The 27,153-nt window shown below is 62.2% G+C and overlaps 2 protein-coding genes across 4 annotated transcripts; both read left to right on the top strand.

Annotated features, from left to right (window-relative positions):
* The first annotated feature begins 676 nt into the window (after positions 1–676).
* Positions 677–12,596, top strand: ZFTRAF1 (zinc finger TRAF-type and ring finger containing 1). 2 transcript variants are annotated; one of them, XM_037048959.1, is made up of 4 exons: positions 677–1,245; positions 9,256–9,494; positions 10,160–10,371; positions 11,873–12,596. In XM_037048959.1, exons 1-4 carry the CDS (start codon positions 904–906, stop codon positions 12,262–12,264), a joined length of 1,185 nt encoding a protein of 394 aa, XP_036904854.1. In that variant the 5' UTR covers positions 677–903; the 3' UTR covers positions 12,265–12,596. The 2 variants fall into 2 exon arrangements, with proteins under 2 accessions (XP_036904854.1, XP_036904855.1); XM_037048960.1 differs by lacking the exon at positions 677–1,245 and adding an exon at positions 1,252–4,290.
* A 3,185-nt stretch (positions 12,597–15,781) lies between these two features.
* Positions 15,782–26,988, top strand: TONSL (tonsoku like, DNA repair protein). 2 transcript variants are annotated; one of them, XM_037048802.1, is made up of 26 exons: positions 15,782–15,845; positions 15,944–16,039; positions 16,157–16,299; positions 16,716–16,899; positions 17,212–17,341; positions 17,509–17,680; positions 17,759–17,873; positions 18,383–18,528; positions 18,620–18,772; positions 18,919–19,044; positions 19,151–19,334; positions 20,317–20,399; positions 20,495–20,584; positions 20,771–20,843; positions 20,928–21,091; positions 21,175–21,298; positions 21,430–22,124; positions 22,232–22,308; positions 22,670–22,823; positions 22,910–22,988; positions 23,384–23,685; positions 23,845–24,016; positions 24,637–24,812; positions 25,275–25,348; positions 25,678–25,811; positions 26,750–26,988. In XM_037048802.1, the coding sequence occupies exons 1-26, from the start codon at positions 15,821–15,823 to the stop codon at positions 26,932–26,934; spliced, it is 4,056 nt and encodes a 1,351-aa protein (XP_036904697.1). In that variant the 5' UTR covers positions 15,782–15,820; the 3' UTR covers positions 26,935–26,988. The 2 variants fall into 2 exon arrangements, with proteins under 2 accessions (XP_036904697.1, XP_036904698.1); XM_037048803.1 differs by lacking the exons at positions 23,384–23,685; positions 25,678–25,811; positions 26,750–26,988.
* Positions 26,989–27,153: the final 165 nt, after the last annotated feature.

Genomic DNA, 27,153 nt, shown 5'->3' with positions numbered 1-27,153 from the left:
CTTCCTCTTTTGGTGGAGTTCTGAACACATTTGCACAGCCTAGCAAGAGGCACTCTGGGACAGTGACCTTCACGGGCTGCTGGCTGGGGTTAAAGGGAGGCTTGTATCACCCCTGACTCGCCCTCTGCCTGTTTGTCTTCCAGCCTATGCAAGGCAAGTCCTGATTTTCTAACACTCACTTTCCTAGTGCATTGAATGCACCCCTCTTCAGCTACCTACCCCAAGGGTAGGAAACGAGATTGGGCAGAGCAGTGAGTTAGAGTCGGGGCCCTGAGTGCTTCCTCGGGGAGCCCCCCTGCTTGCGTACTGTGTAAGCTCAGCTGATACCACACAGGAGGGAGAGGGTTGGCCCCGAAGTTTCTCGCTCCCTTGAACCCTGTGTGCTCAAGCTCCAGTGTGGAGAGACAAAGACTCGGGCACACCACGACGTGAGGGCCCGCGGTTGCTCTTAGCGTCCTCCGGCCCTCCGCTGTGCACCCACCGGAAGTACGGCACCAATTCCCGGCTCCCCAGTCACGCCCTCCGTGGCCAGGCCTGGGCCCCGCCCCCTGCCTGCCCACTTTCTGCAGGGGCAGGTCCTCACGCGTCGATTGGCTCTGTCCGCGGCACAGTCTAGCCCTGAGCGGGGCTCCCATTGGCTGGAGAGTGTCCCGTGACCGGGGAGACCCAGGGGGGCGGTGGAGGTGGGGTAGAGCGCAGCGAAAACAAAGATGGCGGCCGCCCTGGGGTCGGTGGCCGCGGCTGCTGCAGGGTGGCGCGCGGGCCAGACTCCCTGAGGCAGCGACAGAGGGAGTGGAGTTGCGGGGTCGCGGCGGCGGCGAGGGGGCGGCGGCAGCGCGCGGCGCCTCTAACCTCTAGCCGCGGGAGCGCGCCCGCACCCGCCCGCCGGGCCGGCCGGCAGCGATGTCCGGCGCAGAGGAGGCCGGCGGAGGAGGTCCGGCTACAGGGTCTGCCGGCGCCGTGCCCGCTGGGGCCGGGCCCGGGGCGGCCGCGGGGCCGGCGGCGGCGGCGGCGGCGGCACTGGGCGAAGCGGCGGGGCCTGGGCTCCCAGACGAGGCGGGCCTGGCCGGCGCCCGGCAGCTACAGGAGGCAGCCGGCGACCCCGACGCACCGCCCAAGAAGCGGCTGCGGGCGGCGGAGGCAGCCGAGGTGGCGGCGACGGGCAGCGGGAAGCTGGAGGAGCGGCTCTACTCGGTTCTGTGCTGCACCGTCTGCCTGGACTTGCCCAAGGCCTCCGTGTACCAGGTAGGGCCGCCGGCCGGATACGGCCGGCGCCCCGGGCACCGCGTCTCCTTGGAGGCCAGGCCCGAGACCCGGGGCCCAGCGGTCGGGACTCCGGCGTCTCTTCGGAAGCTCCTCATTCTTCTTCTCTCAGGATTTTATTTTCTGCTCCGAACCCCTTTCTGACTTGTTCCGACTCCCCATATTTCACGACCTGAATCTGCTATTTTCTGTCTAGATGGTGCTTCTCTTTCCAGCTCCCTGTTTTACTCCCTCTGCACTGCCCGGCCCACCCTCCCAAGCTCTCACCAGAGAAAGCTGGTGACAGATGCCCACGCCCCTCCCCCCCTCCAGAGCTTGCTTCCCGCATTCTTGAGCTACCTCTTCACTCAAGGGCTCCTCTGTTCTTTCAGCTGCTGCCCCGAACAGGGTGCTGGCTCCTGGTCCACTTAGCACAGAACCTGCCCTCAGGCTCTCTCTGTGTCCCTCCTCCCTCGGTGTTCCCGAAGAACACCGCCCCCCGCCCTCTTTCTTTCTGGAAGAACACTGAGAAGGGAGCGCCTCTTTTCCTTCTCCTCCTCCTCCCTTCCCCTCATTCCTGGACTGGGTGAATCACCTGCATCAGGGCCCACAGTCTGGGTCCCCCAGTCTGACCCCTGTGCCTTGTGGACATGCTGTGCCTCAGGGGAGGCTCCCCAGCCCAGCCTGCCTCACCCACACCAGGCCTGGCTTCCTAGGCTACCGGCGCTCTAGGAGGTCTGTCCATCCCACTTTCAGCGTGGCTGTTGTCAGAGTCCTTAGGCAGTTCAGGGCTGTTCTCAAGGAGCCCAGGTAGGTCTCAACCATGTACCACGTAGCAGCAGGGACCACACCCTGGCCCCAGAGTTTGTGTACAAGGTCCTGCCTTCTGTGTTCATATGTCTCTCTCTACTTCAGTCCCCTCACCTCCCTGCTCCCTCTCCTCCGAGTCCCTTTGAGGAATGAAACAGGTTTCTTGTCACTTCTCTTTGCACTACAGGTGTTGGGCTTAGCTGGTAGGGCCTTCCTTATCCACCTGCTTCTTCTCAGTCTGGAGGCTGTGGGTGAGAGGGCCATTTTTGTAGTAAGCCATGCGGAGCTAATCTGGGTTGCCATTTCCCCAGCATCTGGATCTCCAGATCCTTTTTGCTGCGCTAGGAGGTTGCTTGGGAGGACCTTGGCATGCCAGGGATGGGAAGAAAAGCACTGGTGATGGAGGGGGTCCAGGTCTCCACCCAGCCTCCTGGACTTTGGGAAGTTCCTGGCCAGAGGCTGTAGGTTGGGACTGCTGCAGGCCTCTGGCCTAGAGCCAACTAGGGGAGTGAGTCTCACAGCCCCTCAGCTTTGGGGGTGCTTCTCAGGACATGTCCTCTCTCTGGCCCCTTTTCCCTTGCCCAGGATCTTTTGATCTTCCCAGGTGGCAGAACTTCCTTGGACCTTGAGTGAGAGCCCAGGAAGCCAAGGCAGTGGGTGGAGTGCCCCAGGAGAATTTGAGGGTCTCTTCATCTCCCCTCCACTGAGTGGGTTGGAGCTGGACCTGGCATGATGATAGGCCACAGGGTGCTGGTTCCTGGTCCACTTAGCACAGAAAGCTGCAACTCTGCCTGTGGCCAGAGATGTTGGGGACCAGGCCTCCGAGCTCGGGTGGTTCCAACTGGCCTGCACAGTGCTGTGAGCTGAGCATCTGTGATGTGGAGAGAAGGGGCTGGGGCGGCACTGACCAAGGCATTGACTGGGCTCTGCCTGTGGCTTCCCTGAGAACGTGCTCGCCGAGCAAGGAGAGCCCATAGATGCTGGGCTCTGGCTCTGGCACTGGACCCCACGCAAGCCCCGTTCTTCCCAGTGACACTTGGGCCAGGTTGGGGTGGTTTTCTTCTCACCACACGAAGCCTGGAGAAAGTCCCAGCACACAGGATCAGTGGGAGAGCCCTTGGCTCTGGAGGGGCTGATGGGAGCCCTGCCCTGGTTAGAACTCACTGTGGCTGCCAGAGGGTCTGCTGTGGGGATGTGGGCTTGGAGCAGGGCTGGTGCTGAAGCTGGGGTGGGAGGAGCCCAAGAGGGGTGGAAGAAGAAGGAAAGGCTTCTTGGTGGCTTGCTGCTGTGTGCAGGGTCTCATTTCACCCTCACAGTGAGCCTGCATGGGGATATTGAGGGCAGGAGTCCAGATGGGCCTGGTCAGCACCAGTACTGGGTTTGCTCTTGGGAGGACCTGGGTTCCAGATGCTGCCTTGAAACGCTGAGTCCAGAGTCATTGCTGGCCACCATCTGTGGGCCAGGACTCAGCCTCTTCCCTCTGTTGGCCTTCCCTGGGGAGCTGTTTTGACTGGCCATTGGCAGTGAGCTAGTTTGGGCCACATTTGTCTGACCCCCTGCAGATCCATGGCTCAGGGCAGGCAGTAGCCACACTGTGCCTCTGAGGGCTGTCTCAGATGGTGTCCCTGTGTGCTGCACCTGGCACTGTGGCATAAGGACAATTCTGGGAGCCTCGCATTGGCTGGGTGCTTGGTCACTCAAGAGCTTGCACTCTGGCCACCAGACCCCACCCATCTCTGTTTTACTGGGGAAGCCTCGATGGCTGCCAGAGCTCGCCTTGGGCAGACGTGGGTTGATCGGCTGGGGTTGTACACCAGCTCTCGAGTCTGAGCCCTCGGCCCCACAGGGCTGGCTCTCCTGGCCATCACACCACATGCCTGAGTTGGGAGACCTGCTTGGGCCTCAGACCACAGACAGCAGTGAGGCACGGTTCTCTCATGGTGGCCTGCGTCAGGTCAGGTCAAGGCCAGAGCAGGTACAGCAGGTGCTGGCTTTGATGTTCTCATTGTGTGGGTGTTAGGTGTGTCCTTGGTAACTGGCCCGACAAGGTATGTGGCCAGTTTCCAGAGTCGCAGGCAGGCACTTGGCATGGGGGGCAGCAGGGCTGCAGGAGCTGCTCCGTGTGGCAGTGGATGGCCGGAAACTCCAGTCTGCACTCGCTCTGGATGCGGCTGTGTGGTCACAGCCACAGGACCCTCTGCCCAAAGAGCGCCTTCTCTGGGACAAACCGCTTCTGAGGTGCCTGGAGTGTGGCAGCTGAGGCCTGATTCCTGACCTCCCTCCTGGGTCTCCCCCTGCCCTTCACACAAGGCCCAGCTCATCCTCTGTCTGGTCCTGCTGAGTTCAGCTGAGGCCTTGAGCCTTGGGGTGGCGTTTGGAGGGAGGGGCCACACAGCTCTCCCTTCCTCACCAGCTCTCAGCCAGAGAAGCTCCCTGGGAACCTTTTTAGGGAAAAGGAGCCTCTGGGATGTGGCCCCAACTGGCCTTCTGACCCCAGTGCTTCCAACTCCTGGCCTCAGACCTGGGCCTGTTCCTCCATCCTGCACCCCTGTCTACCTGGGTGCTCTTCCTGCTCATCCTCACGGGCCCTGCTGAGCAGCACCCCCTGCTGGGACCGCCCCTCCCTGCTATAGGAGGCCAGGGCACTTGCACTTGTCTGCACTGTGTGACAGTTGGGTACGTCCTGCAGTACCTCCCACCCAGAAGGCCTCCTGTCTCTGCCAGAATTCAGCTCAGGTTCTGGCCCAAGGGGCCTGTTACCTGATTGGCAGTCACGTTAGGAAGGGGCCCAGAACCAGCGTTCGCTCCCTGTCTGCCCAGGCTCCGGTGGGTATGGCACAGGCCTCAGGCACAAAGCACACCTTCTCAGCAGCTGTCAGCGCAGGCCTGGGGCTATAGGTGCTGTTCCAAGTTAGTCTCAGTGGGTGGGCCTTGCCCCATGGCCTGGGATCCTCCTCAGGCCCTGGGCTGCTCTTGGGCTACAGATGGCTCTTACTTTGAGAGAGGCGGCAGAGAGGAGCTTTGAAGGCACACCTGCCTAGGTATCCAAAGCCAGGGCAGAGAAGGGGGTTTTGGGCTCTAGCTAGATGGGAAGTTGGGTGTTTGTGGTGGTTTATCCTTTGGATTAACTTGTGATCTAGGCAGCACTTACGTTCAGGGTGAAAAGCTTGACTCTCTGAGAGTGACAGATTCCCGCCTGAGTGCTGGCTGTCAGGGTGGCGGGACATCAGGAGCCACTGGCCCAGTGCTGCAGACCCTGCTTGAATGTGGCTTTCATCGAAAGAGCTCACACACTGCACGGTCCCTCCCGGGCCCCTTGATCGAAGAGGTGAAGGACACCGTGGGCTGAGCATGTGGGGTGCCCGAGGCCCTGCTGGGCCTGCTGAGGGGGACCTGAAGCTGGGCTGAGTGGCACTTGTTCGCTTGGGGCCTTAGGCTGAGGCTGCTCCCTTGGGGCTGAGTGCTGAGGCTTCCTCTAGAGGGAAAGAGTATAGTATGGTGTGTGTCGGGGGGGCAGGATTTCAGGCCACCGTGCACCACAGGCCTAGAAGAGGGTCCAAAAGGCCTGTTGACCAGGGGTGTGGTTCAGGGAAGTTGAAGGGGGAGGGCTTTTCTAGGACCTGCTTAAGACCCAAGTCCCAGGGTCAGGGCTCCTCCTCGTGATTCCAGACGGTCTGTTTAGCCTCCCCCCTTGGCCTGGGCAGAGGCCCTGGCCTGTGCAGCCTTGATGGAGAGAGGGGGCTGTCCCAGCTCTGCTGCATGACAACCATTGTGGGGGGTGTGCATTCTGCACCCACCATGTGCTGGGGGCTAAGCCACATGGCTTTTTCCGCATGTGACAAGGCCTGTCCTGTCCTGGTGCCTTTTGTGCCTGAGGACATGGAGGCTCAGAGAGGGAAGTGACCAGCCCAAGGCCATGCTACCACTGACCTTGGGCCAGGGTCTGAACCAGTGTCTGTCCTCGGAGGGCCTAGGACCCTGGGCTGTTGGGTGCCCTGTCCTTTCCTCTTCCTGCCACCTGGGACTTCCCTCCCAGTGGGTGGTGGGAAGGCAACCCGGCCTGGGCGCTGCAGGATCTGCTTCTTGGGACACGCGGGATCTCAGGGGCTTTGCTGTAGCATGGCCGGTACTGTCTGTCAGAGACTTGGCCTGTGACCAGCACTGTGAAGAACCCTCTGGGGCCTGGCTTCTGGGGCAGGTGCAGCCCAATCCATCTGTCGCAGGCCTGTAGCCTGGCCTGTCTGCAGAACTGGGGAGGCCTGGGTGACGGGGAGCGTGGTGACTGCCCTGCTGGAGTCACACTACCTGGGCTGGGTGTTGGCTGGGCCTGGGCCAGCCGCCTGGTGCCCCCCAGAGAGCATCCCCTGGGTAGCAGCTAGTGATAGGCTGGCTGCATGTGGGTGTGGGCTGGTCCCCTGGGGGACCAGCAGCAGTAGGAGCAGCTGGCTGGCTTGCCATGTCCCGTCTCACAGCCGAGCTGTTGGAATAAAAGAGCACTGACCCCATGCCTTCCCCAGTGGAGCTGCCACATCACTTGAGCCTTCCTGGGTCTGGAGGCTCTGGGCGGAAGGGTCTGGGGGCCCACCCAGGAGCTCAGGTGCTCTTGGACCTCCCTTCTTGGACCTAAGGACAGGCCTGCCTGAAGGGGCCATGCTGGGAGGTAGGCCAGTCACACCTGGCCACCTTGAGTGACCCCCCAGAAGCTCCCAAGACTCCACCCTGAGTCTCCTCAGGCCTGCACCCTGATTGGGCCCCCAGTGACAGAAGAGCAGCTGCGTGTGGGCCCCACCTGGTGCTCTCTCTGCCAGGCTCTCAGCAGGGGGTGGTTCTGGGCCTCAAGAGCCGTGGGCCCAGGCCCCAGGGTCTCCATGTTGGTGTCCTGTTGGGCTTCACTGAGCCTGGGGCTTTGGGCCTCAGCCTAAAGTTTCTTACCGTGAACAAGTGGCCAGGTGGTGTGTCACTCCCCCCCCTCCCCCCGCCTTTGGAGGCTGTGACAGTCCTCTTCCTGACGCTGTGGCGCAGCGAGGACTCCCCGCTCTGCCAGCTCAGGCCCCGCCATGGCAGCAGACAGTGGCACATGTTCCTCTCCCCACATCTCCCCACTCACTGCCTCTCTGGGTCTCACTGACTCCTGCAGGGTGGGCAGAACAGACTGCTTCTCCACCCTGCTCATCTTGCACGGGGCCCACGTCGCCTCCCGACCGCTCCAGGGACCAGCACACGTCCAGAGCTGGGGCTGGCCAGGCCCGCCCCTCCAGCCTGTGCCCAGCTGACTCCCCATCGTCCTACACATTCTAATGTTTGGCCTGTCTTAGAAACTGAGGTGCGAGTGCAGGTAATCTGCGGCATATGTGTGAAGGGGATTCTGCGGAGGAGGCCTTTGTCCCTGCTCTTGGTGTCCCCACTGCCGGTCCTTAGCATGTAGGTCTCATCGCTCCTCAGCTCGGGGTTCGTAGACCCCTGAAGCAATGGGGTGGCAGCTGGTATTTGCCTGGGACCCTGCACATGTGGGCAAGTCCTGGCAACGGCCTGGTGAACATTTGCCAGGCTGCCCCCACTCTCAAAAGGGGCCTGGACCCCAATGGAATCCTGTGGCCAGTGGCTTTCTGGAGGTTTGCCACAGCTGGTGTGCCTAGGCCAGCTGCCACCTGCACTAGCCAGCCGTTGGCTGCCCACAGCGTTCGCTGGGCTTTGTGCGACCACCACACCTGCCCCTGCTCGTTTGCCCCTGCCCCTGAGCCAGGCCTGGGAGGAGCTATGTGTGCCCCCAGGGGACACTCAGCTCAATTTTTTTTTTCTGTTTAGTTGATTTTAGAGAGAAAAACAGCCACTTGTCATTCCACACATTTATGCATTCATTGGTTGATTCTTGTATGGTCCTGACTGGGGATGGAACCCACAGTCTGGTATCTGAGAACAACACTCCAACCAACTGAGCTGCCGGCCAAAGTTCGGCTCTAGTTTTTTGTTGTTGTTTGTTTGTTTTAATATATATATTTATTTTTAGAGAGAGGGGAAGGGAAGGAGAAAGAGTGGGAGAGAAACATCAATGTGTGGTTGCCTCTTATGTGTCCTGCAACCCAGGCATGTGCAGGACATGGGAATCGAACCAGCAGCCCTTTGCTTCACAGGCCCGTGCTCAATCCACTGAGCTACACCAGCCAGGGCTCGGCTCTAGTTTTTACTCATGTACCTCTTGGCTCCTTTGTGGGTCTCTCCTCCCCCAAGGCTGAGCCCATGGTGGGAGGCCCGCAGTCCGCAGGCACTCTCCATGGCGCCATATGGGAGCTCAGGTGGTGTGTGTGGGCCCAGTGAGAGACGAAGGACAGGAGCTGGACTGGCGGCCTGCCGTCCACAGACAGAGACTCCCAGCAGGAAGGGCAGGTTGGTGATAGGCAGGGTCTGGGCCTCCGATCTTCAGGTTCAGAAAGGGGTGGAGGCCTGGCTCTTCGTGACCCAGGCAGCAACATGTCCACCTGCCTCTCCCCCTCCCTGCCCTGTTCCCGCCTCCCCTTGGCATGTGTTGCCCATGGACCCTTGTCCCAGGCCAACTAGGTCTCCCCACTTGCACTGGCCCTGTGAGTAGCTGTCCTCACTGGGTAGGTGGCAGCTGCCTTCTCACCTGTGCCGATGGAGGAGGTATAGAGGGGAGGGGTGGGGTGGCCCCCAAGACGAGCGGCCCTTCTGAAGGCCAGGGAGAAGGCACACCTGCTGTGGCCCCAGGAGCAGTGTCTGCTGCCGTCTTGGCAGCTGCTAGTTTGGTGCTGCTGCCAAGAATCCAAGTTCTTGTGGACATCCCAAAATCAGGGCCCATGGGCACTCAGGACTGTCTCCGACCCCTGGTATGGGGAAGGGCCAGGCTCCCAGCTGCACTGTGGCCAGTTGGCACTGGCAGGCTTGCCTCAGTGAAGAGGCATCACTTCTGCAAGCTGTGGCCCCACTCCCACCCCCCAGGCAGCTCACACAGGAGCCCAGATGCCTGTGTCCGAGCAGGGCTCTTGGCAAAAGGCCTGTCCTTCCTGAGAGGTGCCCCTCTCTGCACTAAGCACCAGCACCCTGGCACCTCTGGTCACAGCAGCCCCTCCTACAGCGCGAGCCCCTCGGGGTGGCCCAGCCCGGCCCTGGCTGGGGCCGGCGGGCGGTGCGGGCATGTGTGTGAGTCCTGCAGGTCTATGAGCTTCATCTCCCTTTCCTTCTCCGCAGTGCACTAACGGTCACTTGATGTGCGCTGGCTGTTTTATCCACCTACTAGCAGATGCCCGGCTGAAGGAGGAGCAGGCCACGTGCCCCAACTGCCGCTGTGAGATCAGTAAGAGTCTCTGCTGCCGCAACCTGGCCGTGGAGAAGGCCGTGAGCGAACTGCCCTCTGAGTGTGGCTTCTGCCTGCGCCAGTTTCCCCGCTCCCTGCTGGAGAGGCACCAGAAGGAGGAATGCCAAGACAGGTACCCGCCTGGGCTGGAGGCCCCTGGGGCAGGCAAGGCCGCAGCATGCAGCACACACCGGCTGGTCCTTGTGGCCTGGGTCTCAGGTTCTGTACACACAGCCCTTGGGTGACCTTGAAGAGCTGAGCCAGCGTGAAGCTGCTCGGGGTCCAGGCTCTACAGTGGGTTGGGCATGCAGCCCACAGAGGGTGGGGGCCTTGCCTCTGCACACAGTGGCTGTCTTGTCTCCACATCACCCTGGCTCTCCAGGGTTCTCTGGCTGTGTGGTGGCCTCTTAAAGGCTGTCCTTGGCGTCCTTGGGCCCAGGAGAGAATAGCCAGCTCAGGAGCTCTGAGACCTCAGTGAGAGTCTCTCTCGGCACCCCAGCTACTCTGCTGTCCCTGGCAGCTGGGTCCAGGTCCTGAGCCTTGCCCAGAGTGAAGCTGTGCAGGGTCCAGGACTGGGGTCAGCAGCCACTGTTTCCAAGCAGGACAGAGACCTCACGGCAGTGAGTGTGGCCGGCTGGTGCACTCACAGCTCGCGCAGCTCCTCCCCTCCACTCACATTCTGGCCTCTCCCTGGGGGCAGCACACACCAAGTGTGCCCTTCAGGGAGTGGCTCACAAATGAGCAGGGCTGAGCAGAGGCGTGGGGCCCAGGCCGTGACCACGGTGCCCTGCCCCCCAGGGTGACCCAGTGCAAGTACAAGCGAATCGGCTGCCCGTGGCACGGCCCCTTCCATGAGCTGACCGTGCACGAGGCCGCCTGTGCCCACCCCACCAAGACGGGCAACGAGCTGATGGAGATCCTGGATGAGATGGACCAGAGTCACCGTAAGGAGATGCAGCTCTACAACAGCATCTTCAGCCTGCTGAGCTTTGAGAAGATTGGCTACACAGGTGAGGCGCCCGCCGCCCACAGCCTGCCACAGAGCCTGGGGGTGGGCAGCTGGGAGCCTGGGGAGCAGAGGGCTCTGAGCATTGGGCACAGGCTGTGCTAGGCGGCTGGGCTCTGGACAAGCTCCTGGTGAATCGGGGGACAGCTTGGGGGAGAAGGTGGCCCAGAAACTGAGCAGGGGAGGAGCTGGGGCAAGACCTCAGGGGCACCTGCATGGCTCTCACAGAAGCCCCTCCCACCCATCTTCCCCACCCAACCAGCCCTGCCATCTCAGCAAGGTGGCGTCCTCACTGCATGGGGCCATACAGCCTTAGGACAATCAGTCTGAGCCAAAGGTGGGTGTGTCTCGGGGGGCCCAGGAGCCAGTGGCCAGTCCTGCAGAGCCAAAGGCAAGAAGAAATGTCGTCATGTTGGGTCCTGCCTGTGGGTGTGAGGCTGCAGTGGCCACAGACCTCCTGAGGCCAGCAAGAAGATGCTCAGGGCCAGGGCTCCAGAACAAGCTGAGGGTGCCGAGCTCAAAATACAGAGCTGGGAGTGGACGCCCAGGGACAGGCAGGCCGGACTGCATCCAGGCCCACTGGATCACGTGGGCTCTCCTGGCCACTGCCTTTGGACATGCCGGGAGGAGAAGCCGGGCCAGAGCCTGGTCTAGACACTGAACAGCCAGAAGCACCTGCTGATGCTGAGGCCGTTCAGGGAGACTCCAGTCCTCCACTGCCCAACCCACGCTGGGGGCCACCTCAGCGCGCCGAGGGCTGTCACTGGCAGCCAGTCCCACCATGCTGCCTGGACTGGGCCTGGCTTAGTGTGAGCCTGCACAGGCCTGAAAGGCTGAGGGCCCCAGGGCTCGGTTAGTTACAGCCTCAGTTTCCCTGGTGGGCGCCGTGGCACAAACAGGCCAGGCCTCTGTGCCTGGGCAGCCAAGGCATCCTGACTTGGGCGTTGACAGGGCAGGGAGCCCATCCACGCAGGAAGGACTGACCACCTCCGTGGAGGGACAAGCCAGCCTTGGGCGTGGGCCGTGCTGAGGACTGACAGCAGAGCCCAGCAGTGGGCCACACACCAGCGCTCGACTCTGGCCGGATGCCATGCACCGGCCTGCCTGCCTGCTGATTTTCTGGCAGCTGTGTATGGAACCAATAAAGTGCACTGTTCTCAGAACTGCATCCTGTCTGTGTGTCTGCTTACCCACGGCCCTGGGGCGGGCGGGGGGGGGGCCAGGGGGGAGGCCAGGGGTCGTGCTGGTTGCCCACTTCGCAGCCTCTGGACTCCCTGCCGCTAACGCGTGTCACTTCTGTTTGTAGTTCTTTTCCCAAAGCTTGTGTGTGCCTCCATTTGCCATAATTGCCTTTGGTTTGCCTTGTGACAAGTAGAGCACCTGTGTCCACCCGGTAAGTTGCCTTCCTCCCCGGCTGAGCCTGTGTTCTCAGCTGGTGGGAAGGCGCCACCACTGTCCTGGCCCACCCTGACTGCCGGCTCTTTCCGGCCTGTCTGTCTCCACAGAGGTCCAGTTCCGGCCATACCGCACAGACGACTTCATCACACGCCTGTACTATGAGACACCGCGGTTCACAGTGCTGAACCAGACGTGGGTCCTGAAGGCACGCGTGAATGACTCCGAGCGCAACCCCAACCTGTCCTGCAAGCGCACGCTGTCCTTCCAGCTACTCCTCAAGAGCAAGGTCACGGCACCCCTGGAGTGCTCCTTCCTGCTGCTCAAGGGCCCCTACGACGACGTGAAGATCAGCCCCATCATCTACCACTTCGTCTTCACCAATGAAAGCAACGAGACGGACTACGTGCCACTGCCCATCGTGGACTCCGTGGAGTGCAACAAGCTGCTGGCCGCCAAGAACATCAACCTGCGGCTCTTCCTGTTCCAGATCCAGAAGTAGGCGCCTGCGGCGCAGCCCACACCTGCCCGGCCACGGCTTCACAGTGCTGTCTGACCATTTCAGTGGAGGAGGAGGAACAGAGGCGAACACTGGGAAGTCTGCATGCGTGTGTGAAGGTGTGAGCGCTCACCACCTCGCCCTCTGCCCCTGTCCGGGGCACCGAAGCTGGTCCAGGGACACTGCGAGGAGAACACAGCAGACCTGCTGGTCCCTGTCCCTCAGCAGGGCGCCCCACCTGCCCTGGGCCACACACAGCTCCTAGGCCAGGCTCACAGGGCGCTGGCTTCAGACAGCATATTTGATTGCAATTAAAAAGGCACCCTTGTTTCCTACTTGCTGTTTTGTTCAAGGGTAAGGCGTGGCTATGATTGGACAGTGTGGGAGCTTTGGTTTGACGTGGGGGGTCAGAGCTCACTGTGCCCCCTGGAAGACACTTGGAGGTGCTGCCCCTTTTGTGATGGGCCCCAGCAGGGAAGTGGGCAAGATCAGGGGTCTTGCAGCATCCTCAGCACACCAACCAGCTGCTCCAGGGAGGCAGGTCTTGGCCACCTGGGCTTAGCTGGCGTTTCGGAATGCAGGGTGAAATTCTGTCTCTTCCCAGGAAATAAATGAAACTCTTTACAGGCTCCTCTATAAGTCACGCAAATTTAGTGACAGAGAGTCTGTTTTCTGTGACCAGGCTGCAAGGAAAGCTCTGGGGGCGGCTGGCAGTGGCCCAGCCTGGCTGGGTAAGGGTCAGAGTAGGCCAGCTGCTGGTCCTGCACTGGGGCCCTCTGGGGAGGTCAGTGCCTGGGCAGCATGGTTTCTCACTAGAGAGATGTGGTCCCATTCTAGCCTCAAATTTGCTGTTATTCAAGGCCTCAGTGAATGTGCCAGTAAGGGGGCCTCAGAGGGAAAGGAGCCCTGTCTGGAAGACCCTGGGACCCTCGGAACTACTAGAGAGCTTGTCCCCGTCACCCTTTCTCAGGAGACGGCTCTTCCATGATCGTTTTTTGTAGCTTCAGTACCAAAGAACTCTTTCCTTTGACCCTGGCCCACCCCATGCCTCAGAGCAGCCCAGTAGGCAGTGTGGCCATGGCCTGGCCTCTCTCTAGGCTTCCTCCTTCCTGCCAGGGTGGCTCCCCAAGCTACTGTAAGGAGTCTGTTTGGCTTCCTGCTCCAAGCCCAGGATATGGGGCTCTGGAGGATTCCCCTCCCTTCAAGGCTGATGGCCTGGCCACTGAGGGAACCAGGAGGCACAGTGTTGGGTTTTCTGCCCTCTACAAAGATCCCACAACAGCACCCCCACTTCGTCTCAACCCAGGTGTGAGTCCCATTGCCCTTGGCTGACCCCCTGCCTGGTGGGCCCAGAAGATGACATGCAGGTAGATGCATGCCAGGTGTCCTGTGTATAGGAGATTGTGCTGTGTCCCTGTATCTCAGCCTCTCTTGGGGCCTGACACCCTCTGTAGAGTTCCTGGATTTCCAGGAGACAGCATGGTGAGGGGTCCAGGTGGGGCAGGGATTGTTGGGCCCACAGGTGTCTGGGTAGGTTGTGGGGATGTCCACTGGGCAGATGGCCCCATTGGCTCTGCTGGACAGTGGGGGCGGGGAGGGGGTGAGCAGGGTGGAAGATGGCAGATTTCTGTGTGCAGGTGAAAGTACATGGCTGCCAGACAGGACTGGGCAGTCTTGGGGCAAACAGCCTTGTGTGGGTGGCAGGAGGCTCTGCCACACTGTGGGGGCTTCCAGCCCACACTTCCTACACTGAGAGTGTGTATGGGAGAGTGACCAGGCTGGCCGGCCCTCTCTGTTGGGGGCATGGGTGTGCATCTGGGGTGCCCAAAAGGACTGCCCATATGTCCCAGCCCTGTGATGGCCACCTTACAGCTCAGGGCAGCCTGGTACCCTGGGGGATCCTAGCCCCCTCAGAGTTGCTGCAAACCTTGTGGCATGTTGCTGGGCTACTGGTTTGCGGAGACAACAGTGGTCTGTCTCCAGGAACCCCTGCCACCTTGGCATCCAGACCTGGAGCTGGTGGGGGTGCCACCTCTACTGAGGTGGGGGAGGCCTGGGGGCACCCAAGCCAGCCCTGTCCCCTTTCTCAACCCCATGCACTGTGAACACTACATCCTCAGTTCACCCCCAGAGTAAGATATTTACAAAAATAATAAACATTTTTTAAAGAGAGGTTGGAGAGGTGTTTTTACCGCTGTTGGATATGACTTACATGTCACTTTTGTGGTCTGAGTTCTCTTCGGATATTATTTGTATGTAACTATAGTTTAAAAAGAATTCCAAACCATGTTTTGTCTGTTTCTTTATGAGAAGAGAGCCTCAAGGGTGGGCTTCCCTGGGCTCTGCAGGCCTCCAGCCAGGCTGTTTCTGCTCCTGCCAGCTCCCAGCCTGTGAACTCCCCATCTCCAGCCTCCAGCCCCCGCTCAGCACCAACTCCTGTACACACCTGGCTCATCAGTGGGGAAACTGAGACACAGAGCAGCTGGGTCCTCCCTGAAGGGGAATGGGGCCCCCAGGACTTGGCTGCCCTGAGAATGCAGGGGCTGCGGGGGAAGGGAAGCCAGGTCCTGTCTCCGCAGCAGCTCTGAGATGGTGCCCTCCACCTTCGGCCTGTTCACCTGAGCCAGCCTGCTTCAGGGCCTTGCTACCCAGCCGGCCGGCTTGGGTCTCACTCCTGGGAGTGGTGGGGGGTGGTCAAAGGGCCCAGCTGCTCCCCTCCTGCTGCTCCTGTGGCCGGGCCCTGGGCAGCCTTTCTCGGACCTAAGGACCCATCTTCCCCGCACATCATTCCCTCTCTAATAGACCTTGGCGTCCACCCACCGCCCGAGGCTTTGACCCCACTGGGTGTCTTTTGATTTCCCTAGAAAATGAAAACGTCCATCTCCCACTCCTTCCTTCCAGGCCTCTTCTGGGGCCTTCGGGCGCTGGCCGTGGCTCCGGTGTCCTGGGCTAGGCGTGCCGCGAGGCCGGGGCCGAGAGCCCTTGGCGCGGCACATGCGGGCACTCGAGTCCGGGGTCTGGGGGTGCCACGCAGGAGAGGCGGGCTCCGCGCTCGGGGCCAGACCCCACTCTTGTCGCCTCTCGCAGCAGAGGGTGAGCCTGCGGCTCCAACGTAAAACGCTCCCCTCCCCTGGCAGCACTGGCTTTGAGTCCCCAGGCGGGACGGACCACAGGTACGTCGAGAGCACCAGCCGGCGTGATTATGGGTCACTTCCTACACGACGGCAGTACGCTCCTCAGGAAAAGTCGTACCTGCGGGTAGTTTGGGTGAGTGTGGGGGTCAGCAGCGGCACGGGGCGGAAGTTGCCGCGGGGCCGGCGCGGGGGCGCCTCAGCGGCCGCACGGCCTCCGGGGTCCCGGGAAGCAGCAGATCTCTCGCCCCTCCTCCGGTCCAGAGCAGGTCAGACTACAGCTCCCAGGATGCTTCGGGTGGCTGGACTACACTTCCCGGGATGCTCCACGATGCGCAGGGCGGGGAGGAGCTGGACCTGCGCGGGAGCGGGGGGCGGGGCCATGGGAGCGCGGGAAGTCCGGATCGCAGAACGGTGGGCGGATAGCTATGAGCTTGGACCGAGAGCTTCGACGTGAGTCCCCGAGCCGAACGCCCGAGCGCGGCCCTGGGAGCGGTCTGGCCGGCGCGGGTGGAGGGCCTCAGCTTCCCGGCCTCGTTTTCTCTCTGCAGACCTGAGCAAGGCCAAAGCCAAGGCCCAGAGCAGCGGACAGCTTAGGGAGGAAGCCGTGCTCTGTCACCAGCTGGGGGAGCTGCTAGCCAGCCATGGTGCGTGCCTCCCGCGGAGGCCGGGGGTGGGGACGTCCTCGGCCGGGGCAGGGGGGATGGGGGCGCGACCCCCCGCCGCCAACTGCCCTGCCTTGCTGAAGCCCTCCCGCCCGCCAGGCCGCTACCTCGAGGCCCTGGAGGAGCATCAGCAGGAGCTGCGGCTGCTGGAGAGCGCGGACGATACCCTGGGCTGCGCCGTGGCCCACCGGAAGATCGGGGAGCGACTGGCGGAGATGGAGGACTACTCGGCTGCCCTGCAGGTGGGCGGCACACCTAGCACCCACACCGGCCGGACCCAGGCGTCCTGGGCCTGTTCTTCGTGGGGGTCCCTTTCTGAGGACTGTGGCACAGTCTCCACTGCTCTGGCCTCTGGCCAGAGGGGGACCATGCTGTGTGCAATTAGGTCTTACCTTCAGGGGGTGGTGGCCTGGCCCTGGGCGGGGCTGTAGTAACCCAGCTTTCATATTGTTTGTTTCCTCCTGTCCTGACAAGTGCCCGTTGGGTTATGGAGCTGATGTCCCCACAGGCAGCCTTTGGCATACAGGAGATGCTTTGGGTAGAGGGGATGTTCTGGGAAGCAGGGACTCTCCTTCACAAGGATAGGGAGCCCCTGGAATGTGGGGTTTGCTGGAGGCAAGAGTTGGCTCACAGTCACTTAACCCTCTCTGTGTACCAGCACCAGCACCAGTACCTAGAGCTGGCCCGTTCCCTGTCCAATCACATCGAGTTGCAAAGGGCCTGGGCTACCATTGGCCGCACCCACCTGGACGTCTATTACCACTGCCAGTCCCAGGATGCCTTGCTGCAGGCACGGGCTGCCTTCGAGAAGAGCTTGGCTATCGTGGATGAGAAGCTGCAGAGTGAGTGCCCTGGGGTGTGGCTGTCCCCACCCTCTGTGTCCAGAGCTGTGGGCCCAGGAAACTGCAGCCCCATTGCCTGTGTGGCTGGGTCGGGATCTGTTCTCATTAGCTCCCTCAAGAGGGAACACACCACCCACACTCCTGGCACCTTCGGTGCTGGCAGTCAGCTGTCTGCTCTGTGTCCTTCCACACTGTCTGCAGTGTGACTGCTGTGACCCCCAAGAGAGGCAAGAAGAGGGGTGGGGGACAGGGCTCAAAGCTGGAGACACTAACTGGGGTCAAAGCCCCGAGTGTCTAGAGGTTGTCTTCCAGGGACGTTGTCTAAGCGAGAGCTGAGTGAGATGAGGGCCCGGCTCTACCTCAACCTGGGCCTCACCTTTGAGAGCCTGCAGCAGGCGGCCCTGTGCAACGACTACTTCAAGAAGAGCATCTTTCTTGCTGAGTAAGCCTGCCCTGCTCAGCCCAGGAGGGAGCGGAGTTCCCTGTTCCGGGAGGAAGCATTTGTGGGGTGGGCAGCCTGGCCCGTCGGCCTCCTTCGGGGTGGCGGGGGGGGGCGGCAGGCGGCTGGGCCCAGGGTGCAGCACCCTGAGCACTCGTCACCACCTGCAGACAGAACCACCTGTATGAGGACCTGTTCCGTGCCCGCTACAACTTGGGCGCCATCCGCTGGCGCCACGGGCAGCACTCCCAGGCCATGCGCTGCCTGGAAGGGGCCCGGGAGTGCGCACGTGCCATGAAGAAGAGGCTCATGGAGAGCGAGTGTTGCCTGCTCATCTCACAGGTGCCCTCTCAGCGGTGTGGGCTCAGATGCGGGCAGGCTGGGGCCCTGGGGCCGCAGCCTCACCTCCCTTACCCCCAGGTCCTCCAAGATCTGGGCGATTTTCTGGCTGCCAAAAGAGCGCTGAAGAAGGCCTACAGGTTGGGCTCCCAGAAACCTTTACAGAAGGCAGCCGTGTGCCGGGCCCTCAAGCATGGTGAGCCTGGACGGCACCCTGGGGGTTAGAGCGCCCCTCCCTCGGCAGAGGGGACTGGGCATGTGTCCTTGAGGAGGTGGCAGCTCCCCACTTCCTGTTGGGAGGAGAGTCCTGCTTTCCTGAGTCTTCAGCAAAGTGTCAGAGAAGCCCTGAAGGGGGAAGGGGGTCAGGAGCCTGGTTGGGCATTTCCAGTGAACAAGAATCTTTGGCAAACTGGAGACAAAAGTTGTCCCCACCTGGAATGGGTGGAGTATGTGGCCCGGAGTGCTGGTGGGTGGCGTCAGCAGTGGCAGGCAGTGGTCTGCCTTTGACCCAAGCCAATAGTGCTCTGAGGTGTCATCTATTTGTTTTAACCCTTGTAACAGACCCCATGAGGCTGATTCTCCAACTAACCTGTCTTAGAGGCAGGTGAACGGAAGCCAGGCAGGGCAGGTGGCCCACCTGAGGGGTGGCAGAGCTGGGCTGGACCCTGTGTTGTGCCACCCCTCACACGAGGTTCTTCCCAGCAGTGCTGGCGGTAATCCAGCTGCAGCAGCGCCTGGAGGAGTCTGAGCACAGCAACCCCTGGGGCGCCATGGGCCTCTGTGAGCAGCTGGGGGACTTGTTCTCCAAGGCAGGCGACTTCCCCAAGGCAGCTGAGGCCTACCAGAAGCAGGTGCACACCTGGGCAGGTGGGAGGGAAGGGACCGCAATGCTCTGGGCTCTCAAGGTGTGCAGTGGTCCTGGCTCACTGTCTCGTTCCCCAGCTGGCTTTTGCGGAGCAGCTGGGCAGGCCAGGGCCCGAGCTGGCTGTCATCCACGTGTCCCTGGCCGCCACCTTGGGAGACATGAAGGACCACCGCCAGGCCGTGCGCCACTACGAAGAGGAGCTGAGGCTGCGGGATGGCAATGCCCTGGAGGTGAGTGGTGGTGGCGTACACAGGTCTCCGCGCTTGTCCTCACAGCTCAGCCTCAGAACCGCCACTCCAGGGGCGGGCAGGGACAGGCCTTTGTTTCCAGGGGACTGGGACAGCCGTCACTGAGCTCATTCTTCCTCTCACTCCAGGAAGCCAAGACCTGGCTGAACATTGCACTGTCCCGTGAGGAGGCTGGCGACACTTATGAGGAGCTGGCACCATGCTTCCAGAAGGCTCTCTGCTGCGCCCAGCAGGCTCAGCAGCTCCGGCTGCAGGTGCACCCCTAACCCTTGTACTCCCCCCGCCCCCCACACACCGTGTCTCCCCATCTGGGGTGGCTAGTGTCCTTGTGGCTGTTACTGGGTGTCCTCTGCCCCTCAGAGGCAGGTCCTGCAGCACCTCCACACGGTGCAGCTCAGGCTACAGCCTCAGGAGGCCCCAGGCACTGAAGCCAGACTGCAGGAGCTGAGTGCGGACCAGAGTGAGGACGAGGAAGAGGAAGATGGGGAGGGTGACGAGGACAGCGGCGCCCTGGAGGCCAGTGAGCTGGAGCTCTCAGACAGTGGTGAGGCCCGAGTGTCGCTGACAGCCCCAGGGTCTTCTCCCCGACATCTGCTCAAGCTGGGCCCTGGGCTGCAGCTGCTGAGGGTGGCGCCTTCATGGGCCTGCGCCCAGGTTTGTGACAGAAGACAGCTTCATGCAAGGGGGTGACCAGTGCCAGTGGGGAGGACAGAGGCGCATGCGCAAAAGCCTGGGCCTGCCCTGAATCCTTCCCAGAAGGGCTGGTAATGGGAGCCGGTAGGTGTCCTGGGGAGGAGGCAAAGGATCAGACCTGCAGAACGGGTACCCTGCGAGCACAGGTAGGTGAGAGAGTGTGGAGCTCAGCACTTCCTGAGACCCTGAGAGCTGGTGCACGTTTCCCCGTCAGCATGGTCAGCATTGCAGCAGGTGGACGTGAGGGACAGTCTGGAACAGGTGTGGGCTACAGCTGTTGCCAGGTGTTGCGGGGCAGGGAGGGAGGGAGGGTTGGGCCCAGGAGTGCAGTTTTGAGCTGAGGGGCCTTCAGAAGCTCTTGGCGATTGTCCGGGGGCCACAAGGAGGTTTGGGCCTGGCCAAAGGGGGTCAGGCTGGATGTTGCTGGCAGGTAAGTGCAGGGAGCCACGGGCAGGGTGCAGAGAGGGGACCAAAGAAAACTTTAGGCCAATGCTGTTCAATAGATGGTCACTGTGAGGAAAGGCTCCAGACGGGGCCGGAGGCACAGGAGGGGAGAGGCAGGAGCAGGGGTGGAAAGTGAGACCAGGCAAGGGGCTGGGGGAGGGGCCGCAGTGGGGAGGCAGAGGGCACCCAGGCTCGAGGGCAAGCTGTTCTTAACATGCGTATGACCCGTCCCAACAAGGACACTTCTCAGCAGAGGAAGGACACTGCCCACCTAGTGGGGTCTGGGTGTGGGACATTAGGTGTGTGTGCCATGGGCAGGGACGAGACAGGCAGGGGCCTAGGTGGGAGGGGCTGGGCTCACCTGGGGTGCCGGCTCTGCTCTGTCACAGAGAGTGAGGCTGACGGACAGTCCCAGCAGCTGGAGGAGGATGAGGAGCTGCGAGGCTGCCTGGGCCGGCAGCAGGTAAACAAGGTGAGGACTGTGGGTGGGTGTCCCCTCTGGCACTCACTGGTGTGGCCTGGTCCCCTTATGCCTTTGCCCCTGTTCTGCGGTGACTGTGCCCACAGTGGAACCGGCGCAACGATGTTGGGGAGACCCTGCTGCACCGGGCCTGCATTGAGGGCCAGCTGCGCCGTGTCCAGGACCTCGTGAGGCAGGTGGGCCTGCGCCGTGTCCCTTCACCCCCATGAGGGAGGGCATAACAGGGTCTCTTGGAGGGGGTGCACATCCTGTCCCAAGAGGGTGGGAGGGAGCACCATGCTGCTGGCCCTGCGTCGTCCCTGTCGGGCCCTGCCAGGGACTCTGCCTTGTGGTGAAACCCTTCCTGCCCTCCTTGGTCGCAGGGCCACCCTCTGAACCCACGGGACTACTGTGGTTGGACACCCTTGCACGAGGCCTGCAACTATGGGCATCTGGGTGAGCCTGGGCCTGGGGTCTGTCGCGCCACAGGGAGGGTCCAGGAAGGCCCCCGGGAGCCAGCTCACGTCCCCCGTCCCACAGACATCGTCCGCTTTCTGCTGGACCATGGGGCCGTGGTGGACGACCCTGGTGGCCAGGGCTGTGAGGGCATCACTCCCCTGCACGATGCTCTCAACTGTGGCCACTTCGAGGTGGCTGAGCTGCTCATTGAACGGGGAGCGTCGGTCACCCTCCGAACCAGGAAGGTAAGTGGGGACAAGGGCCGGGGGGCTCTGCCACGGTTGGCGGGTCTGCTCCCACCGGCCTTGCTCAGGTGGGTGCCACACAGGGCCGCAGCCCACTGGAGACGCTACAGCAGTGGGTGAAGCTGTACCACAGAGACCTGGACAGTGAGACAAGAGAGAAGGCCAGCGCAATGGAGAGGCTGCTCTGGGTGGCCTCCTCTGGCCAAGGCAAGGAGAGACCTCCTGCCCCTGAAGACACTGCTCCCTGGCCTGAGAGTCCCCTGGGCCCCTCGGGCGTTTTCACACGGGTGGCAGGAATGTGTCGGGCCCGCCTCACCACAGACTCCATCTCCCCACAGCTCCCCACAGCCCCCTGGCTCCCCGGTCCCTCCCAAGTGACCATCTGTTTGACCCTGAGACCTCTCCTTCCTCGAGACCCTGCCTAGGACCCCCAGAGGCCTCTCAGGCCAGAGTCTCGGGGGCACAGGCAGTGCTGTCCACGGCCAGGCCACGGAGGAGCAGGCACCAGCTGGGCAGCAGTAGCAGCTCAGAGGGTGAGGACAGCACAGGCCCGCCCAGGCCAACACAGAAGAGGCCTCGGTACGCAGCCCCGGTGCGGCAAGTCAGGGCCCAGGTACCTGGCCGTGTCAGCACCAGGGAGGTGGCAACGGCTGGCTGGACAGCCAGTCGAGGAGTGGGCAGTGCCCAGAGCTGCCGCCTGGGGCCTGACCCACCTCGGGGCCCAAATGAGGCCCCCACCCCGCTGTCGGCACTCATTCCTGAGGAGGAGTGCCTGGCAGGGGCCTGGTTGGAGGATGACTTGCTTACCCATGGCCACCAGGGCCGAGGGTACAGGACCAGGCGCAGCGCCTCGGTGTCAAGCAGCGACAAGAGCCCTGTCAGGCCTCGGGCCCAGGCCAGGCAGAGCCAGCTGCACCGCTTCAGCAGTCGGAGTGCAGGGGTCAGAGCAAGTGGAGACTGCAGCGTGGCCACGGAGCCCCCACGGAGCCCTGACATGCCCGGCAACGACGCCCCTGCAGCAGGCCAATCCTCGGTGGGTGTACAGGCCTGGGGCAGAACCAGCCCTTGCAAAGGTGGCTGAAGGTAGACAGAGAGCTGTTTTTTATGACTCAGCCATCTCTTCCTGCCCCTTTCTGCCAGGGACCGGTCCTGCCCCCTGCCATCCGGGTTCGAGTTCGAGTACAGGATAACCTTTTCCTCATCCCCGTCCCACACAGGTAGGGTGCCCCCTGTCCTTTCCCAGCCCCAGCTCCATGTGCCCCTGTGGGTTCTGCCAGGAGTGGGAGCCTAGAGCCCCGGGGTCTGCAAGTCAGGCAGGGCAGCAGCAAGGTCGGGCAGCTCTGCACAAGCACAGCTTGGGCCCCAGAGGGTCAGGTGAGAGCCTGCAGCCCTGAGAACAGACTGGGAGCAGGGCATGGGCTGGGTTGCAGGTGTCCTGAGGAGGTTGGTGGGGGAGGAGGAGCCAGATGAGGAACCTTTCACCCAAGAACATAAGTGGCGGGACCTTGGGGCCTTTCCTCGCCGTGTGCAGGGACCTGGCCAGGTCCCCAGGGTTAAGTGCGCCCTCTGTCCCTACAGCCAGGAGGCCCACTCCGTGGCCTGGCTGGCTGACCAGGCCGCCCAGCGCTACTACCAGGCCTGTGGGCTGCTGCCGAGGCTCATCCTGCGGAAGGAGGGGGCCCTGCTGGCCCCGCAGGACCCCATTCCCGATGTGCTGCAGAGCAATGAGGAGGTGAGTGGCGGGAGCCAGGGCCCTGAGCATGGGGCACCCCTGGTGCTGGATGTCCCCAGAGCTACCGACCAGATGGCACTTTCCAGGTGTTGGCTGAAGTGACCTCATGGGACCTCCCCCCGCTGATGGACCGCTACCGTAGGGCCTGCCAGAGCCTGGAGCAAAGTAAGGGCCTAGGAGGCCCACAGTGACCTGGGTAGAGGGGCTGGGCACCGGGGCTCCAACTGTGACTGATATTCCCAGATCTCCTGGTCCCCACCTTACCTGTCCTCAGGGTTTCCTCCCCAACCCTTGCCCACACGAGTGAGCAGCATGTGGTGAAAGTGGCTCCATGTGGAGATGAGACCTTATAGAGACCCCAGAGCCACTAGGCCAAGATGTGGGCTGGCTGGCAGAGGTTAGGGCTCCACTGGGGAAGGTCTGGTGGGGCAGGTACAGGGCAGCACCACTCACCGTCCTGCACTGGGGCCCACAGGCTTGGAAAAGGTGGGCTGGGAAGTGAGGGGGGCTGCCTGGCGGACAGGTAGGCTCCAGCCCAGTGACACCTCGGCCCCTCGCAGGGGAGCACGAGCAGGTGCTACAAGCTGTGGAGTGCCAGGGCTTGGGGCCCTCGTTCCGAGCCTGCTGCCTGGCCCTGCACCAGGCCCAGCTTACCCCCTTGCTGCGGGCCCTCAAGCTGCACTCGGCGCTCCGGGAGCTGCGCCTGGCAGGAAATCGGCTGGGGGACAGCTGTGCCACTGAGCTGCTGGCTGCCCTGAGCACTATGCCTGGCCTGACCATCCTCGACCTCTCTTCCAATCACCTGGGCCCTGAGGGCCTGTGGCAGCTTGCCACAGGCCTCCTGGGACAGGCCACCTTGCAGGTAAAGGCATGGGGAGCAGCAGATCAGTGACAGGGCAGCGTCAGAACACTGCTTGGCCGGGCTGCAGTGGGAGGGTGCGGCTGAGGGTGCTGTGCTGGCTGAGGCCCAGAAATGGGGCAGCAAGGACACCAGGTGCTCTGGGGCCTGTGTCTTCCTCAGAACTTGGAGGAGCTGGACTTAAGCATGAACCCTCTTGGGGATGGCTGTGGCCAGGCTCTGGCCTCTGTCCTGCGGGCCTGCCCTGCACTCAGCACTCTGCACCTCCAGGCCTGTGGCTTTGGTCCTGGTTTCCTCCTGAGCCACCAGGAAGCCCTGGGCCGCGCCTTCCAAGGTGAGCTGACTGCATATCTACTCCCTGGCCCCAGGGATCCAGCTGCAGTCAAAAAGTGTGTCCAGGGACTGTGCCTTGAGGAAGAAGGGCCCTGGGGCATTGGCTCGGCTTCTGGACACATATAGGTAGACAGATACGGGTATCTGACCTGCTGGATTCAGGGGCATCTTGTACTTGCCCAGTCGGGGCCATACCACCAGGCAGAGCCCCAGTCCCAGCAATCTCACTGGCTCTGTCCCATGGGCCTGTGATCATTACACTGCAGGCCCAGCAGGGCCACGGAGAGCCGTGGCCCCAGTACTGAGACTGGGGACTTTCTGCCTCTGTGGTGGGGCTCTCAGGGCTCTGAGAGTACTCCCTGACCCCACCACACCACTTTCTGCCCAGGACCGACCTTGGGCAGTCTGGGCATCCTGTTGTGGGTTAGGGCAAGCGGAGGCCAGAAATGGTGGGGACATGCTGGGTTCCTGGGCTCTGGAGGCTGGCTCATGCTCTCCTCAGCCAAGTGTCCCTGGGCAGGAGCAGCCTGTTCCCTTGCAGAGTCTCAGGGTGCAGGACTCCGCAGCTCAGCTGGGGTGGTGGCTGTGTAACACTGACAGAGGTTCTGGCCCCCGGTTCAGATGCCAAGCACCTGAAGACGCTGTCCTTGTCCTACAACATCCTGGGCACCACTGCCCTGGCCCAGACCCTGCAGAGCCTGCCTGCCCAGACCCTCCTGCGCCTGGAGGTCAGCTCCGTGGTGGCCAACAAGAGTGATGCCGGCCTCATAGAGCCCGTGGTCAGATACCTGACCAAGGTACATGGGTGGGGACAAAAGCCAACCCACAGGAACCTTGGGCTGCCCAGGCCAAAGGTTACATAGCTGAAGCCTGAGGCTGGGAAGAGTGTTGCAGGTTCCAGGGAAGAACTGTCAGGGGGAAACTGCCCGCCTCAGGCTGTGAATTCCAGCAGGAAGGATACTGGGGACCCAGGTGGTCCCAAGTGAGGCAGGTCCCAAGAAACCATCAGGCCTCCCAGTTACCTCCTGGGGGCCCTTCCCACTGAGGCTAGGTCCTCACGACTCTCACATCACAATATGCCAGGTATGGCCTTCACCTGAATGGACAGGCATTTCTTTTTCACCTGCAAACTGAAGAGATGCCGTTTCCTTCTGTCACCCCCTCACCCCCAAGAAAGAGGAAGGGTGTCTGGCCAGCACCGTAGACCGGGAGGGCAAGCGCCTGCTCACTGCAGCCTGCCTTGGGCCTCTGCTTTCTAGGAAGGCTGTGTTCTGGTGCACTTGAACCTGTCTGCAAATCACCTGGGCAACAAGGCAGTGAGAGAGCTGAGCAGGTAACACTGTCCTGCCCACACCCTGAAGGGAGTTCATGTATCAGTGCCCCGAGCCTGAGGTTTGGGGTGCTAGGTCAGGCGGGGAAAGGGAACAGGTAGTGGTGCCAGCTCTCTCATGAGTGTGCCACAAGCCTGGACACTTCCATCTTGGCCCCTGGCAGTGCCCTGACTCTCTGGGGGGACACCTGTGCCCATGCCAGGCCAGGGGGCAGGACTACTGGGCCCAGCTGTTGGCCCCCAGAACTGTGGGTTTGTCTGGGGCAGTTTTCCCCAGTGTTGGGGGCCTCCCTCCCTGGAATCTGACCCCTTTACTTCTCCCATCACCCCAGATGTCTCCCTTTGTGCCCCTCACTTGTCTCACTGGACCTGTCTGCCAATCCTGAGGTCGGCTCTGCCAGCCTGGAGGAGCTCCTGTCTGCCCTCCAGGAGCGGCCCCAAGGCCTGGGCTTCCTGGGCCTGGCAGGTGAGCTCTGGGTATTGTGGCTGTCCTGCCGCACCAGGGCTGGTGACACAGCTTCAGGGACCTGCCTGGGGCCCAGGTGCCTCCTCATGGTGGGCAGGACATGGAGGTGCTGAGGCTTCCCCATGGTGTGCCTCCTCAGGGCCCCCTGAGGCTGACAGTGCAGGACAGGTAACTGTAAAGGGGTGTGAGCCCAGCTCCTAAAATGATGGGGCAGGAGGAGCATGGGGTCTTTGCTGGGAAGTGTGGGGCCCCCTCCCAAGGGAACTACCAAATTCCCATTGTCAAGAGGAGAGTGAGCTCAAGGTAACAGTGGTGAAAGCTGCCACCAAAGGACCTTCCCAGTTTTGGGCAGGGGCTGATATACCACCTTTCCAGCCTGGGGCCTGACTCAGCTTGCCCAGTGTGGGCACACATAAGCATAGTACCTTGCTGGGGTGTCTCTGTCACCCAGGGCAGGCCACCCAGTAGCCAAACACATCCAGCTGGAGCCTGGGCAGCACAAGGGGTGGGGACGGGGTGTACACGAGGAGCCCCTAAGTTCTTCCTCCCCGGGGAAGGCAGCCCTAAAAGCAGGCCTCTGCACCCTAATCACGCTCCCTGGGGTCTAGAGCCCCCCAGGGTGCTGTGGCCTCTGAGGACCGAGCCCCATGCGCCTGCAACTCCCCAGCAGCCCTACTGTGCATACTTGAGAGATGGAAAGACCTAGGCGGCGGCAGAGACACGCTTAGAGGCACAGCTGTGAACGCAGTGTTTATTCCAGCACGTCTCCCTCTAACTTGACCGTGAAAGGGGCCCAGGTGGCCCCCTGGGAGAGCATGCCCCTTCCCAGAATGCTCCCCACTTCGGTCACTGTGGGTGGTCCACCTCCGGCGCATCTGGGCCTCTCGATGTGCCGGCTGGAGCAGTTCCCTGAGGCCTGCCCTGCCTCCCCTCCGCAGGCTGTGCTGTCCAGGGTCCCCTGGGCCCCGGTCTCTGGGATCAGATCGCCGCGCGGCTGCAGGAGCTGCAATTATGTAGCAGGCGGCTGTCCTCCGAGGACCGGGCAGCCCTGCGCCAGCTGCTGCCCGGCCCCGGCTCCCGCACGCTGGACCGAGACGCCAAGCTCTTCTTCCGGTGTCTCTGACGGCTAGCGCCGCCCTGTACCTCCCGTGTCCCCAATAAAGAATTGCTGCTGTCGGCTATTTACCCCGGCTATTCCTTCGAGGTGGGCGGGTGACGCGGTCGGTCGGCTCTGCTGCCGGAAAACTGCCGCAGAGTCGAGGGTGGATGTGACCACCGAGAGGCTTGGTGGGCGACGGTACAGCCCTCGGCCAGGCTCCTCTTCCCGCGCCTGTACGGGCCG

The sequence above is a fragment of the Sturnira hondurensis genome, unplaced genomic scaffold (assembly GCF_014824575.4).
Source record: "Sturnira hondurensis isolate 20B ecotype Veracruz unplaced genomic scaffold, ASM1482457v3 Scaffold0006413, whole genome shotgun sequence".
NCBI lineage: Eukaryota > Metazoa > Chordata > Mammalia > Chiroptera > Phyllostomidae > Sturnira > Sturnira hondurensis.
The sequence above is the reverse complement of the archived record's forward strand: the minus strand, read 5'-3'. Positions and strand labels throughout refer to the sequence as shown.

What these genes read in the sequence shown, in the direction of transcription:
- ZFTRAF1 (XM_037048959.1), top strand. Translation starts at nt 904, where the DNA reads ATGTCCGGCGCAGAGGAGGCCGGCGGAGGAGGTCCGGCTACAGGGTCT. An exon ending in CCAAGGCCTCCGTGTACCAG is followed by an intron (nt 1,246 to 9,255) that starts GTAGGGCCGCCG and finishes CCTTCTCCGCAG; the next exon opens with TGCACTAACGGTCACTTGAT. An exon ending in AAGGAGGAATGCCAAGACAG is followed by an intron (nt 9,495 to 10,159) that starts GTACCCGCCTGG and finishes CCTGCCCCCCAG; the next exon opens with GGTGACCCAGTGCAAGTACA.
- TONSL (XM_037048802.1), top strand. Translation starts at nt 15,821, where the DNA reads ATGAGCTTGGACCGAGAGCTTCGAC. An exon ending in TCCAGGACCTCGTGAGGCAG is followed by an intron (nt 20,585 to 20,770) that starts GTGGGCCTGCGC and finishes CCTTGGTCGCAG; the next exon opens with GGCCACCCTCTGAACCCACG. An exon ending in CTGCAACTATGGGCATCTGG is followed by an intron (nt 20,844 to 20,927) that starts GTGAGCCTGGGC and finishes CCCGTCCCACAG; the next exon opens with ACATCGTCCGCTTTCTGCTG.